The 16876-nt window shown below is 43.4% G+C and overlaps 1 protein-coding gene across 5 annotated transcripts in view; it reads right to left on the bottom strand.

Moving 5' to 3' along the window:
* Positions 1 to 5: 5 nt before the first annotated feature.
* Positions 6 to 16876, bottom strand: part of LOC110535248 (guanine nucleotide-binding protein G(olf) subunit alpha) — a 61795-nt gene continuing 44924 nt past the window's right edge. For 2 of the 5 annotated variants that reach the window (XM_036934813.1, XM_036934816.1), the window contains exons 6-13: positions 9965 to 10019; positions 6907 to 6980; positions 6231 to 6289; positions 4175 to 4295; positions 2893 to 3023; positions 2658 to 2741; positions 2272 to 2339; positions 6 to 2115 (exon numbers count right to left, since the gene is read on the bottom strand). In XM_036934813.1, the coding sequence (XP_036790708.1) occupies positions 1969 to 2115; positions 2272 to 2339; positions 2658 to 2741; positions 2893 to 3023; positions 4175 to 4295; positions 6231 to 6289; positions 6907 to 6980; positions 9965 to 10019 (739 nt within the window). In that variant the 3' untranslated portion in view covers positions 6 to 1968. The remainder of the gene's footprint in view (positions 2116 to 2271; positions 2340 to 2657; positions 2742 to 2892; positions 3024 to 4174; positions 4296 to 6230; positions 6290 to 6906; positions 6981 to 9964; positions 10020 to 16876) is intronic. The other 3 variants (XM_036934815.1, XM_036934817.1, XM_036934814.1) reach the window with 2 other exon arrangements.

The raw sequence follows: 16876 nt of genomic DNA, 5'->3' as shown, positions 1-16876 counted from the left end.
CTGGGTTTCTTATAACTGTAATTTATGCATATACAAAGTGTACATAATCTGTCATATTTTCCCGCATATTCAGTTTAGACAACCCCCCCACCCCCCCAAAAAAAGTATTCTGATGTGCCTCTTTATTAAAATAAAAATATTTTTCCGTATTCCATAAAGGCCTGACACAAATGTATCACTCCTGCCTCCTCGCTCTCAGAATAGACTTGCACATTGAAAGCTGCCGTTCGGTGTAAAGAACAGCCCATCTAACTGGGTTCACACCTGTGGCAATGTGAAGGGCTCTCCATGTCCATGACCGACTTGATCACTACTTTCTCCTCTCATTCTATATAAGTTGATGCCTATGCATGTGTATGCATACATACGTTCTAGACATTCATAAATATGTATACACATAGGCACACACATTACTATGTATAATTGTACATATAGATTTATAGAATATATGTATATCTTTATAAATGTATATGTACATATATATGAATATAAAATGTATATGTACAATGTACATATACAATGCATGAGTGCATGTGTGTATATGTTTTACAGTACATGCATGCTTCGAAGCACACACACACACACACACACACATTTACTGGCACGCGTATGTATACATCTCATACACACTTCATATCTAAAAAGTTGCTTCCTACTGTAGTAAAACAACGCCAGGTTGTGATTTGGACACGTCAATTGATCTTGTAATGTATTAAAGCTGAGAATCAGAAACAAAAATTGAAATGATCACCGTCAAAACGAAGGAGGATGAAGGCAATGTCTCTGGCTGCGACCTGGTCACTGCGGTAGGTAAGTGGTTAATTTGCATAATGTATACAGGATTTCCGTGTGTTTTTTTTTTTTTAACCCCTGGCAAATTTTTCCTCCTTTTTTCTACTAAAGAACATTTTCCTTTTTTATAAACCAGAAAAATTTACCTCTACAGAGAGAGAGAGACGCCCTACCTGCAGTCTCTACTGTCAGATAGAGTTTGACATCAAGCTGTACAGCGCAGTCAACAACATACATCAGAGCTCAATTTACAGGTACAGCCATTATCAAGGCACAAAGATCTTCTACAAGTAGTTTTTTTCTCAATAAAGTTGTACAAAATAACATTACATTTTGCAGTCTGTACAAGATAATCAACAAAAACAAATCTATATATATATATAGATAGAACTCTTGCCCAAGAGGATCTAAGTAAAAAGGACCGTCTGTGGGCAAATCAAAGTGAGTGTGGTATTTCTCTTTCCATCTAGACACGTGGCAGAAAGCTGCTGCTGCTCCTACGGCCAGAGGTGCATAGGACTCAAACTCCCAGCATCCTCCTATTCTCCCACAAGCCCCACCCCCTCTATGCTAAATCTACAGCCTGAAAGCCTCGCTCTCCATCATCCTGCAATAAAATTATACAAAATAAACAAAAAAGTGACAGAGTAATAAATATCACGGTGCTACATCATGTGTATACTTCCTTGACGGCATTAAGTTACCTGATACTTCTGCTGCCCACCCCTTCATCAAGTACGAGAGAGAGAGAGGTGTTGGGAGGAACCAGCATTCACAGGAGTCCATCAGATCCCTCAACTCTCACACACCCTCATAACAACTTCAGCTGGTCCAGATCAAAACAACAGAAATGACAGAAGAAGAAGACTAGTTTCAAACAAAAACAAACAAAAGGCTTAGTGGAATGAACAGAATAAAGGCATTGGAAATAAAAGATGAGGCACACACACAATGTCCCATCCCTGCTTAGACCTACAAAATAAAGTCAAGATGGGCCATAGATAAAATAACAAAAGGAAGGAGAAAAGTAAATAGAAAACAACAACAATGGCAAACAAAATGACAGCATTGTGATGCTTCAGTAGTTCTCCTGGTAACAGGGCCTTGTGTTTTGGGAGTGGAATCAAACTGCGCCGGGATTGGCAGAGTGCTGACTGGATGGTGGGCTGCAACCAATCACAAGAGTTCGTATTGACGCAGGTGCATCCTCTGGATGATGTCTCGGCAGTCGTTGAAGACGCGGCGGATGTTCTCCGTGTCCACGGCGCAGGTGAAGTGGGGGTAGCAGTAGTGTTTTCCGTCGCCGCTCGCCGTGCTGATCCTCTGTGGGGCGGCGGAGAGACACATCCACATTTCACTTCATTTCGTGAATTGACTGAACTGAAATGGAAATGACTCAAACCTTGAAATGGTTGACTCTTAAAGTTAACACTAGGAAACAAGGGTCTACAGTCAGTACAGAATGAAAACGGTACGTACAAGGAACTCATCTCGGATGAAAAATTTGGCCCGGGTCACTTTAGGGTCCTCTCCAGGGTCTGGAACGGCTGACCACAAAGAGACAAATGTCATCAGAAGAAGGATATCATTAGGACCGGATGTAATCAGTGTAGTGCCTGATGGCAGTGCCTGCAATCAAATGTTTATATCTCTAACTACTGTTCTCCATGCTCCAAACCATTCTCATTGGACAATGGGAAGAAAGGCATGTTAATGCTATTGTTCACATACTGCAATAGAGTCCCTGGAATATCTATAAGTAATAGTGTCATAAGAGGTCTAAATTAGGTTGATTCCAGGGCCAGTGCAAATGATTCCATTTGATTCACATTTTCAAAAAGTGTGAGTTGCCAAAATGGGTTAACCTTTGAATACATCTTGAGGATCGGTTTGGGAGTCCTTCACTGTGAAGCAACAACAACGATGCTTCGTTTCTGGAGTGTGTGAACCTTAGGTTAGTACATTTGTTTAATTTATTATGATCCAGTTCATAATATATTTTAAATAATGAACAATTATAAATGCTTATAAATATTGAATATGAGTCAAATCAACAATGATCTAAACAATGGGGTGTTTTCCGTCCATCTCAGTACCCACCTTCAGCCGGTACTGTATAGCGAACATACTCAGGGAAGTAGTCTTCAAGTTTGGATTTCCCTGCTAAGATCTTGTCAGCCAACATGTCCTGCTTGTTCAAGAACAGGATGACTGAAATGGTCCGTAGAAACCTGAAAACAAAGAATGGCGTGACTAGACAGGTATTTAAACAATCACATTTCGTCAGAGTTAGTGGAATGTGAACGGGTGGGTTTAAGAATAAAACCTCCCCATCCAACTCTCATGTTTCTGTTTCTGATTAACACCGATATCACCACCTTGACTGATTAACACCGATATCACAACATTGTCCGATTAACACTGATTTTACCACCTTGACCAATTAACACTAAATGGGAAGCACATTTATATAGTGTTGCAATGTGTTACAGTTGGTTTGAAATGCATTTTCAGTGTATTGAAAATATATTGAAATCATAACACCATAGAATATATTACTAAATCTGGTGCGAAATGTTCAGTAGGGCAAAATTTGGGTTGGAAGAGGGCAGCGAGAGCCAGACGAGGTGACTGTGGACCAGAGGACAGAGAGCCAGACGAGGTAATTGTGGACCAGAGGGCAGAGAGCCAGACGAGGTAATTGTGGACCAGAGGGCAGAGAGCCAGACGAGGTAATTGTGGACCAGAGGGCAGAGAGCCAGATGAGGTAATTGTGGACCAGAGGGCAGAGAGCCAGACGAGGTAATTGTGGACCAGAGGGCAGAGAGCCAGACGAGGTGACTGTGGACCAGAGGGCAGAGAGCCAGACGAGGTAATTGTGGACCAGAGGGCAGAGAGCCAGACGAGGTGACTGTGGACCAGAGGACAGAGAGCCAGACGAGGTAATTGTGGACCAGAGGGCAGAGAGCCAGACGAGGTGACTGTGGACCAGAGGACAGAGAGCCAGACGAGGTGACTGTGGACCAGAGGGCAGAGAGCCAGACGAGGTGACTGTGGACCAGAGGGCAGAGAGCCAGACGAGGTGACTGTGGACCAGAGGGCAGCGAGAGCCAGACGAGGTAATTGTGGACCAGAGGGCAGAGAGCCAGACGAGGTGACTGTGGACCAGAGGGCAGAGAGCCAGACGAGGTAATTGTGGACCAGAGGGCAGAGAGCCAGACGAGGTGACTGTGGACCAGAGGACAGCGAGAGCCAGACGAGGTAATTGTGGACCAGAGGGCAGAGAGCCAGACGAGGTGACTGTGGACCAGAGGGCAGAGAGCCAGACGAGGTAATTGTGGACCGGAGGGCAGAGAGCCAGACAAGGTGACTGTGGACCAACCTGTTATTCCAGATGCTCTTGAAGAGATCCAGTGATTCCCGGAGTCTGTTGGTGCTGTTGTCTTCCCTTATAACCATGTTATAACTGCTGCTTGCCGCCACAAAGATGATGGCCGTCACGTCTGAAAGAAATAGGAGCACAGTGAAATGAGTTGTTTCAGTACTCATTTATAAAATAAAAAAATAAAAAAGGAAAAACATGTAACCTTTATTTAACCAAACAAGTCAGTTAAGAACAAATTCTTATTTACAATGATGGTCAACCCCAGCCAAAACTTAACCAGGACCACGCTGGGCCAGTTGTGCGCTGCCATATTACAGTTGGTTGTGACACAGCCTGGAATCGAACCAGGGTCTGTAGTGACGCCTCTAGCACTGAGATGCAGTGCCTTAGAGCGCTGAGCCACTCTGGAGTGAGTACCAGACGCTGAGACCTTGCAAACCACATCATATAGCATGTAATACTAATGAATCCTTCCGTATAAAATGTGGAAGTGGATCCAGATATGGTATGCAATGCAGAGCTACTGCAACACAGTCGTCTGTCCCACCTCAAGACTGTGCTAGCCTGTAAAGCTAAAGCCTGGGCATTATCATATGTGCTAACATGAGTCTTCCAGTTTCAGAAAAGTTTACTTGAAAAGGTTACTCGTTGACCATCATTCACCGAACCACCATAGTTACACTCACAGCACAACATTGTGGGCAGAGGAACAACACTGTGGGGAGCAGAACAGCACAGTGGGGAGCAGAACAGCACAGTAGGGAGCAGAACAGCACAGTAGGGAGCAGAACAGCACAGTAGGGAGCAGAACAGCACAGTAGGGAGCTGAACAGCACAGTGGGGAGCAGAACAGCACAGTAGGGAGCAGAACAGCACAGTAGGGAGCAGAACAGCACAGTGGGGAGCAGAACAGCACAGTGGGGAGCAGAACAGCACTGTGGGGAGCAGAACAGCACAGTGGGGAGCAGAACAGCACAGTGGGGAGCAGAACAGCACTGTGGGGAGCAGAATAGCACTGTGGGGAGCAGAACAGCACTGTGGGGAGCAGAACAGCACAGTGGGGAGCAGAACAGCACAGTGGGGAGCAGAACAGCACAGTGGGGAGCAGAACAGCACTGTGGGGAGCAGAACAGCACTGTGGGGAGCAGAACAGCACTGTGGGGAGCAGAACAGCACTGCGGGGAGCAGAATAGCACTGCGGGGAGCAGAACAGCACTGTGGGGAGCAGAACAGCACAGTGGGGAGCAGAACAGCACTGTGGGGAGCAGAACAGCACTGTGGGGAGCAGAAGAGCACTATGGGGAACAGAACAGCACAATAGGGAGCAGAACAGCACTCTGGGGAGCAGAAGAGCACTGTGGGGAGCAGAAGAGCACTGTGGGGAGCAGAAGAGCACTGTGGGGAGCAGAAGAGCACTGTGGGGAGCAGAACAGCACAGTGGGGAGCAGAACAGCACAGTGGGGAGCAGAACAGCACTGTGGGGAGCAGAACAGCACAGTGGGGAGCAGAACAGCACAGTGGGGAGCAGAACAGCACAGTGGGGAGCAGAACAGGACGGTGGGCAGGAGAACAGCACTGTGGGGAGCAGAACAGCACAGTGGGGAGCAGAACAGCACAGTGGGGAGCAGAACAGCACTGTGGGGAGCAGAACAGCACTGTGGGGAGCAGAACAGCACTGTCGGGAGCAGAACAGCACAGTGGGGAGCAGAACAGCACAGTGGGGAGCAGAACAGCACTGTGGGGAGCAGAACAGCACAGTAGGGAGCAGAACAGCACAGTGGGGAGCAGAACAGCACTGTGGGGAGCAGAACAGCACTGTGGGGAGAAGAACAGCACAGTGGGGAGCAGAACAGCACAGTGGGGAGCAGAACAGCACTGTGGGGAGCAGAACAGCACAGTGGGGAGCAGAACAGCACAGTGGGGAGCAGAACAGCACTGTGGGGAGCAGAACAGCACAGTGGGGAGCAGAACAGCACTGTGGGGAGCAGAACAGCACAGTGGGGAGCAGAACAGCACTGTGGGGAGCAGAACCGTACACAGAATCCAAACTCACCGTTAAAGCACTGGATCCATTTTCTCCTCTCGTCTCTCTGGCCGCCTACATCAAACATACTGAGAGAGAGGGACAAACCTGTTAACTTCTGTATGGGCCAATGTGTGGAAGAAGCACATTTAACTCAACCATGTCTTGATCTCAAACCTTGAGAGACAGTCTATTGGACTAGTTTTCTACATGGAGTGATGGTGCTGGAAACAGAGCCCCCTTGTGGGTAAAGTTAACCACAACACTAAACCACTTGGCAGTATGTTGATTTGCCGCGTCATGGTGTTTCAGTGCAGATACTTTCCATTTAGTGTGCATTTGTTAGACAACCAAAATGTTAATTAGCAAAAGGAAAAGACAAAAGACTCTTCCAAAGAAATGTTGGTGGTTGACTGTAAATGGTATGATACTAATCACATTTGACTTAGCTACATTTGTATTTTAACTAATTATGTCCATATAACAAACAAAAACCTAACACAAACAGAAGCAAAGCTTTATGCTTTTCATGACAGCCATTTAGAGACGAATTAAAAAACTACCCTAGACGACCACCAGGTGGGGACATTTCCACGATAACAGGAAACCACCATAGCCATGTACATACAGTACATTGTTCATACAGTTAAGACAACAGACAAGGCTGTGTAACATTACAACACAATGAAGGAAAGAGAACACTCACTGAAAGTTCACTTTGTCGACTTGAAATCTTGTTTCAAAAATACCTGAAGTCAAAACTCGGCAGCGAAGCAAGTCCTGGGGTTCAAAAACAAGAGGGGCACAGAGATGAAGAGATGCACAAAAAGAATGAGCAAAATAGAAAGGAAGAAAGAGAGAATTTGAAAACAAATCAAACATGGATAAACTCCCATAACTGAGGTGAAATACCGCAGTGTGCAGTCATGTTGCCATGAGAAAAAGGGTAGCCAGTGGAGCACAAACAACATTGTAAATACAACCAATATTTATGTTGATTTTCCCTTTCATACTTCAACTACTATCACATTGTTAAAACACTGTACATTGCCAACAATATAACATTTGAAATGAAATGTACTAATGTTTCCCTTGTTTATTTGCCTTTTGTTTACTGTCTATTCCATTTGCTTTGGCAATGTAAACATATGTTTCCCATGCCAATAAAGCCTTTTGAATTCATTTGAATTGAGAGGGAGCGAAAAAGAGTGATGGAACGAGCGAGAGAGAGAAATTAAAAAGAGAGAGAGAGAAAGAGTAACATTTTCCTACACAGTGGTTCAGATGATACAGCTAAACAACATTTAACATGTAATTCATCAGTACATTACAGCTATGTCATTCATCAGTACATTAGAGCTATGTCATTCATCAGTACATTAGAGCTATGTCATTCATCAGTACATTACAGCTATGTCATTCATCAGTACATTAGAGCTATGTCATTCATCAGTACATTAGAGCTATGTCATTCATCAGCACATTAGAGCTATGTCATTCATCAGTACATTAGAGCTATGTCATTCATCAGTACATTAGAGCTATGTCATTCATCAGCACATTAGAGCTATGTCATTCATCAGTACATTAGAGCTATGTCATTCATCAGTACATTACAGCTATGTCATTCATCAGTACATTACAGCTATGTCATTCATCAGTACATTACAGCTATGTCATTCATCAGTACATTACAGCTATGTCATTCATCAGTACATTAGAGCTATGTCATTCATCAGTACATTAGAGCTATGTCATTCATCAGTACATTAGAGCCATGTCATTCATCAGTACATTAGAGCTATGTCATTCATCAGTACATTAGAGCTACAGTGCCTTGCGAAAGTATTCGGCCCCCTTGAACTTTGCGACCTTTTGCCACATTTCAGGCTTCAAACATAAAGATATAAAACTGTATTTTTTTGTGAAGAATCAACAAAAAGTGGGACACAATCATGAAGTGGAACAACATTTATTGGATATTTCAAACTTTTTAACAAATCAAAAACTGAAAAATTGGGCGTGCAAAATTATTCAGCCCCTTTACTTTCAGTGCAGCAAACTCTCTCCAGAAGTTCAGTGAGGATCTCTGAATGATCCAATGTTGACCTAAATGACTAATGATGATAAATACAATCCACCTGTATGTAATCAAGTCTCCGTATAAATGCACCTGCACTGTGATAGTCTCAGAGGTCCGTCAAAAGCGCAGAGAGCATCATGAAGAACAAGGAACACACCAGGCAGGTCTGAGATACTGTTGTGAAGAAGTTTAAAGCCGGATTTGGATACAAAAAGATTTCCCAAGCTTTAAACATCCCAAGGAGCACTGTGCAAGCGATAATATTGAAATGGAAGGAGTATCAGACCACTGCAAATCTACCAAGACCTGGCCGTCCCTCTAAACTTTCAGCTCATACAAGGAGAAGACTGATCAGAGATGCAGCCAAGAGGCCCATGATCACTCTGGATGAACTGCAGAGATCTACAGCTGAGGTGGGAGACTCTGTCCATAGGACAACAATCAGTCGTATATTGCACAAATCTGGCCTTTATGGAAGAGTGGCAAGAAGAAAGCCATTTCTTAAAGATATCCATAAAAAAGTGTCGTTTAAAGTTTGCCACAAGCCACCTGGGAGACACACCAAACATGTGGAAGAAAGTGCTCTGGTCAGATGAAACCAAAATTGAACTTTTTGGCAACAATGCAAAACGTTATGTTTGGCGTAAAAGCAACACAGCTGAACACACCATCCCCACTGTCAAACATGGTGGTGGCAGCATCATGGTTTGGGCCTGCTTTTCTTCAGCAGGGACAGGGAAGATGGTTAAAATTGGTGGGAAGATGGATGGAGCCAAATACAGGACCATTCTGGAAGAAAAGCTGATGGAGTCTGCAAAAGACCTGAGACTGGGCCGGAGATTTGTCTTCCAACAAGACAATGATCCAAAACATAAAGCAAAATCTACAATGGAATGGTTCAAAAATAAACATATCCAGGTGTTAGAATGGCCAAGTCAAAGTCCAGACCTGAATCCAATCGAGAATCTGTGGAAAGAACTGAAGACTGCTGTTCACAAATGCTCTCCATCCAACCTCACTGAGCTCGAGCTGTTTTGCAAGGAGGAATGGGAAAAGATTTCAGTCTCTCGATGTGCAAAACTGATAGAGACATACCCCAAGCGACTTACATCTGTAATCGCAGCAAAAGGTGGCGCTACAAAGTATTAACTTAAGGGGGCTGAATAATTTTGCACGCCCAATTTTTCAGTTTTTGATTTGTTAAAAAAGTTTGAAATATCCAATAAATGTCGTTCCACTTCATGATTGTGTCCCACTTTTTGTTGATTCTTCACAAAAAAATACAGTTTTATATCTTTATGTTTGAAGCCTGAAATGTGGCAAAAGGTCGCAAAGTTCAAGGGGGCCGAATACTTTCGCAAGGCACTGTATGTCATTCATCAGTACATTACAGCTATGTCATTCATCAGTACATTAGAGCTATGTCATTCATCAGTACATTAGAGCTGTCATTCATCAGTACATTAGAGCTATGTCATTCATCAGTGCATTAGAGCCATGTCATTCATCAGTACATTAGAGCTATGTCATTCATCAGTACATTAGAGCTGTCATTCATCAGTACATTAGAGCTATGTCATTCATCAGTGCATTAGAGCCATGTCATTCATCAGTACATTAGAGCTATGTCATTCATCAGTACATTAGAGCTATGCTCTAGAATGTTGAAAAGCCTGCTAACCTGATCTGTTGGTGTGTAGTCATTCGACCTCACAGACTCAATTTTGTTCAAGAAGCTGCAAAACAGGAAACAAAAGACATAATTATGTGACACTGGTCTGGATCTAAGGAACAGTACATATCACTGACATTACAGTAGAATAGATAAAGATCTGACTCTACACATTTTAACTAAGGAAAAGCATTAAGAAGAAATAAAGTCATTTTCTTGTGTCTGTTGCCATGGTGTCTTTAAACCACTCCCATACCGCATGCACGCACGCACGCGCTCCAGTGTGTTTCTGGATAGATGCAGCATATGGCTGGACATGGCGGCTGGTTTTGGAGCTGGGGCTCTGAGACAGTCAGTGGTTAGGGACCAGAGAAGAGGGAGGGACAGTGAGAACACTAGAGAAATACACACTACAACATAATGTGTTTCTATCAAACAGACAGTGGATCAGAGGTCTAGCCAAGCACGGAACAATAATTTCATTACATAGCTATATCTGTTCTAACTGCCAAAATAAAGGAAAAACTTGAGGAAATTAGGGAAACAAAGTATATTGAAAGCAGGTGCGACCACACAGGTGTGGTTCCTGGGTCAATTAAGCAATTAACATCCCATCAAGCTTAGGGTCATGTATAAAACACCCAGTTACCCACTATTCTGGCTACCATGGCTAGAAGAAGAGACCTCAGTGACTATGAAAGAGGGGTCTCAAAGGAGTATAAGGAGTGTGTGTGTGTGTAAGTGTGTGTGTGTGTGTGTGTGTCTGTGTGTGTGTAAGTGTGTGTGTGTGTGTAAGTGTGTGTGTGTGTGTGTAAGTGTGTGTGTGTGTGTGTGTCTGTGTAAGTGTGTGTGTGTGTGTGTGTAAGTGTGTGTGTGTGTGTGTGTCTGTGTAAGTGTGTGTAAGTGTGTGTGTGTGTGTGTGTCTGTGTAAGTGTGTGTGTGTGTGTGTGTGTGTGTGTGTGTGTGTGTGTGTGTCTCAGTCTCCAGATCTCAACCCATTTGAACACTTACGGGAGATTCTGGTGTGGTGCCTGAGACATTTTCCAGCACCATCAACACCAAATTATAGAAATTCTCATGGAATAATGGTGTCACATCCCTCCAGTAGAGTTCCAGACACTTGTAGAATCTATGCCAAGGTCCATTGAAGCTGTTCTGGCTCGTGGTGGCCCAACAACCTATTAAGACACTTTATGTTGGTGATTCCTTTAGTTTGGCAGTTTCATGTAAATATATATATATATAAATAATGGGGTCCGCTCTATTCACTGTATTTCTATCTACTGCATTCTGAACATGTCACTTCACTACATAGCTAAACTCAGCAAAAAATAAATGTCCTCTCACTGTCAACTTGTGTTTATTTTCAGCAAATTTAATGTGTAAATATTTGTATGAACATAACAAGATTCAACAACTGAGACATAAACTGAACAAGTTCCACAGACATGTGACGAACAGAAATTGAATAATGTGTCCCTGAACAAAGGGGGTGGGGGATCAAAATCAAAAGTAACAGTCAGTATCTGGTGTGGCCACCAGCTGCATTAAGTACTGCAGTGCATCTCCTCCTCATGGACTGCACCAGATTAGCCAGATCTTGCGGTGAGATGTTACCCCACTCTTCCACCAAGGCACCTGAAAGTTCCCGAACATTTCTGTGGGGAATGGCCCTAGCCCTCACCCTCCGATCCCACAGGTCCCAGACGTGCTCAATGGGATTGAGTTCCGGGCACTTCGCTGGCCATGGCAGAACACTGACATTCCTGTCTTGCAGGAAATCAGCCATACTGCTCGTTCTGTGCGTGGTGGCATTGTCATGCTGGAGGGTCATGTCCGGATGAGCCGCAGGAAGGGTACCACATGAGGGAGGAAGAGGTCTTCCCTGTAACGCACAGCATTGAGATTGCCTACAATGACAACAAGCTCAGTCCGATGATGCTGTGACACACCGCCCCAGACCATGACGGACCCTCCACCTCCAAATCGATCTTGCTCCAGAGTACAGGCCTCGGCATAACACTCATTCCTTCGACGATAAACTTGAATCCGACCATTACCCCTGGTGAGACAAAACCGTGACCCGCCAATGAAGACCACTTTTTGCCAGTCCTGTCTGGTCCAGTGACGGTGGGTTTGTGCCCATAGGCAATGTTGTTGCTGGTGATGTCTGGTGAGGACCTGCCTTACAACAGGTCTACAAGCCCTCAGTCCAGTCTCTCTCAACCGATTGAGGACAGTCTGAGCACTGATGGAGGGATTGCGCGTTTCTGATGTAACTCGGGCAGTTGTAGTTGCCATCCTGTACCTGTCCCGCAGGTGTGATGTTCGGATGTACCGATCCTGTGCAGGTGTCGTTACACGTGGTCTGCCAATGCGAGGACGATCAGCTGTCCGTCCTGTCTCTCTGTAGCACCGTCTTAGGCGTCTCACAGTACAGACATATAAATTTATTGCAGTCCTCATGCCTCCTTGCAGCTTGAGGCACGTTCACGCAGATGAGCAGGGACCCTGGGCATCTTTCTTTTGGTGTTTTTCAGAGTCAGTAGAAATGCCTCTTTAGTGTCTTAAGTTTTCATAACTGTGACCTTAATTGCCTACCGTCTGTAAGATGTTAGTGTCTTAACGACCATTCCACAGGTGCATGTTCATTAATTGTTTGTGGTTCATTGAACAAGCATGGGAAACAGTGTTTAAACCCTTTACAATGAAGATCTGTGAAGTTATTTGGATTTTTATTTTTTATGAAAGACAGGGTCCTGAAAAGGGGACATTTCTTTTTTTTGCTGAGTTTATATCGCTAGGAGACATCGTTATGCTGAATGACTAACACTACTGCAGATCTCATCCCCAGGCTGTACCATTCCTCCCCAGCAGAGGGCGTCCCCCTCTTCCTGTTCCATTATTAAAGACAGCAGTTAGTTCCTGCCATAGAGCTAGATCAGACCGTCTTGCTCTGGTGTGCACGAGCTGTATGTACCCTGGGTGTATGTGTGTGTGTCCCTGCGGTCCCAAACCCCAAGCACGCACGCACGCGCACATTTGTAACCGCTGAACCAGCAGATACCACCCGAAACATCCCAATTCTATTTTACTCTATTCTGCTGTCTTCTATTCTCTGGTCTTCGGCTGTCTTCTATTCGGCTGTCTTCTATTCTACACTGAGGAGGCAACAACCACAAAAGTCAGTTCTGTAAAGTTTTACTTGAGGTTGTGTTCTAACTTAAGAATTGACTTATAGGAACTGACGAATATATAGGCATGCGCGTGATTACAATGATCAAACGTTGAGCATTAGGGCGGTCTGTTATCAAGTCTATTTAACCAGGTCCATTATAAAGAACTAACCAGGTAGTTACATCAGAATGTATTTAACCAGGTCCATTATAAAGAACTAACCAATAACACAGTAACAACCTTATATTCTGTTGTTTTTTATGGGACTAATTCAAACTAGCACCAGTCAGTACTTACTTACTTAGTGACTTTATTGTCCCCATGGGGACATTTTGTTGCAATGTCATGTACACTTTCAAACGCGAGTACTGACTGGTGCTAGTTTGAATTAGTCCCATAAAAAAACAACAGAATATAAGGTTGTTACTGTGTTATTGGTTAGTTCTTTATAATGGACCTGGTTAAATACATTCTGATGTAACTACCTGGTTAGTTCTTTATAATGGACCTGGTTAAATACATTCTGATGTAACTACCTGGTTAGTTCTTTATAATGGACCAGTTGGTACCAGGCAGTTGCCAATGGAATTATTTAGTAAGAACCATAGTTAATAAGATGTTACCAACCCTCTTATACAAGTTACACAGAAACCCCAAAACAAAAAAAGTATCCTATAGAGTTTGGGCCTATAAACACGACCAAACACAGCCACGTTTCATAATTCCCTCTCCCTGACTGAGTGATCCCCATCCCTTGCTACCAACACTCAGCTCTTAAACGCAAGGTTGAACTGTTCCTCCACTAAACACAGGCCAGTGCTGCCCTGTTTTAATTTGACCCATGGACTTGTCCACAGCCTAAATCTACTGGCTGATGCTATTAATTGGTCGAATGGAAAGATGGGATCAATAGTTTCCACATTTTGAGTGTCTGTGGTGGTCAGTGTGGAAATCGGGTCACTCAACAAAACGATCACTCACGATACAACACACAGAGAATGGCTTTACCAGAAGAACCAGACGCTTTCAAAACAGCAGGAAGAGAAATATGGATGATTGGGACGGCCTATACTGTAGTCTCTCCTAATGACAGATAATAACACAAAGAAGAGAATGGAAACATTTTAGACCACAAGTTATGACCTAAAGGCACATCTGTAAGCTTGATGGAGTATGAAGCCATTTCACAATAGGATGCTGTATACATAACACACACACATACTTTGTAACACCAAAGCAGGGCCCTAAAATACACTGAAAAATATAAAACACAACATGTAAAATGTTGGTCCCATGTTTCATGAGCTGAAATAAAAGACCCCAGAAATTCTCCATATGCACAAAAAGCTGATTTCTCTCAAATGCTGTTAGTGAGCAGTTCTCCTTGGCCAAGACAATCCATCCACCTGACCGCTGTGGCATATCAGCATGATCATTACACAGATACACCTTGTGCTGGGGGCAATAAAAGGTCATTCTAAAATGTGCAGTTGTGTCACACAACACAATGTTATAGATGTTTAAAGTTTTGAAGGAGCGTGCAATTGGCATGCTGACTGCTGGAATTGACATTAGGAGTGTGCTTAGTACTACTACTACTACTACATGTTAGGGAGTGTTCTTAGTACTACTACTACTACTACTACATGTTAGGGAGTGTTCTTAGTACTACTAATACATGTTAGGGAGTGTTCTTAGTACTACTACTACATGTTAGGGAGTGTTCTTAGTACTACTAATACATGTTAGGGAGTGTTCTTAGTACTACTACTACATGTTAGGGAGTGCTCTTAGTACTACTACTACATGTTAGGGAGTGTTCTTAGTACTACTACTACATGTTAGGGAGTGTTCTTAGTACTACTACTACATGTTAGGGAGTGTTCTTAGTACTACTACTACATGTTAGGGAGTGTTCTTAGTACTACTACTACTACATGTTAGGGAGTGTTCTTAGTACTACTACTACATGTTAGGGAGTGTTCTTAGTACTACATGTTAGGGAGTGTTCTTAGTACTACATGTTAGGGAGTGTTCTTAGTACTACTACTACATGTTAGGGAGTGTTCTTAGTACTACATGTTAGGGAGTGTTCTTAGTACTACTACAATATGTTAGGGAGTGTTCTTAGTACTACATGTTAGGGAGTGTTCTTAGTACTACTAATACATGTTAGGGAGTGTTCTTAGTACTACTACTACATGTTAGGGAGTGTTCTTAGTACTACTAGCTTGATGTTAGGAGTGTTGTAAATACTACTAGAGCCTATGATAGGAGCTCTTCTTCTGCCTGACAATGGAGAGAGTTTATATGAGGAAAGACGGGGCCATTTTGCATCCTGACAGATACATTAAACAGATTAAGACTTGCACCAGTGTTTCTGCTGCACTTATTTAGCTGTGGTGGCACGCCACAGCAAAATCAAAAATATGTAACATGAAAGAAATATTAATGCGGAGGCGCACTTCAAAAACTCCATAACATATCATTTTTCACTGCAAAGAAAACGAGTAATAAACAGACAAATCAGACAACACCATAGTAGAATAGTTGATTTATTTATCTAGTCGGCTTGTTCTTGTGTGTTCTATACTAGAGAAATATTCCTTGAGGCACATTCAAGTTACGAGTGCCACAGAGAGGAAACCATGCCTTCTGACAAGCAGTCAATGCAATCGTGGGGAAAACATACATTTTAATAGCCTTTATTAAACAGAGGGGGATCCTAGCTTTCCATTCTAACTTTATTTATCTCTTAACTCTTAAATATGCGAGAACCGCACCATTTTAAATCTGGAGTTTATAGCAGCATCATTGTTAAGCAGGTTACTGCTCTGCAGCAATTGGATGTGAGCGCGTAAATGTACCAGGGGTTAAATGTAACACGGGTCAATAGGGGAACACGCCACCCTACCTCAAAATATATTGTTTTTGAGAGACTTAAATTGTGATGAGACAAGACAACACTTTTAGATGAGCGTGAGAAGTGGCAACCAGGGACAGTTGGGAGAAAGAAAGGTGGCGTGAAGTGGTTTCAGTGAGTACTGAAGTTACCCTAACAGGCAGACACAGTGAATATAATGTAGGCCTATGTAAAACAAAATGTTGGGTGATAAAATGTATCAATAGGATGCTAACTAGGTTAAAGATCACATTTGGGATCTGGCTAATAATTAGCCCAATAGGGTAAATGCAGATAAAAAAACTCCTTGCTTCAGCCTATATATTTTCAGCCACTATGCTGCATCAGTTGGGCTTCTGGTGATAATGATTATTGCTAGCACTATGCGGACCATGCATAAGCTAAATGTTACAAAGAAACTCAGCAAAAAAAGAAACGCCCTCTCACTGTCTACCGCATTTATTTTCAGGAAACTTAACCTGTCTAAATATTTGTATTTGAGATCTTCGCTGGCCATGGCAGAACACTGACATTCCTGTCCTGCAGGAAATCACGCACAGACCGAGCAGTATGGCTGGTGGCATTGTCATGCTGGAGGGTCATGTCAGGATGAGCCTGCAGGAAGGGTACCACATGAGGGAGGAGGATGTCTTCTCTGTAACGCACAGCGTTGAGATTGCCTGCAATGACAACAAGCTCAGTCCGATGATGCTGTGACACACCGCCCCAGACCATGACGGTCCCTCCACCTCCAAATCGATCCCGCTCCAGAGTACAGGCCTCGGTGTAACGCTCATTCCTTCAACAATAAACGCGACCATCAACCCTGGCGAGACAAAACC

Source organism: Oncorhynchus mykiss, chromosome 11, assembly GCF_013265735.2.
Source record: "Oncorhynchus mykiss isolate Arlee chromosome 11, USDA_OmykA_1.1, whole genome shotgun sequence".
In the NCBI taxonomy this organism is placed as follows: Eukaryota; Metazoa; Chordata; class Actinopteri; order Salmoniformes; family Salmonidae; genus Oncorhynchus; species Oncorhynchus mykiss.
Note: the sequence above shows the minus strand (reverse complement) of the source record. Positions and strands in the feature narration are given on the sequence as shown.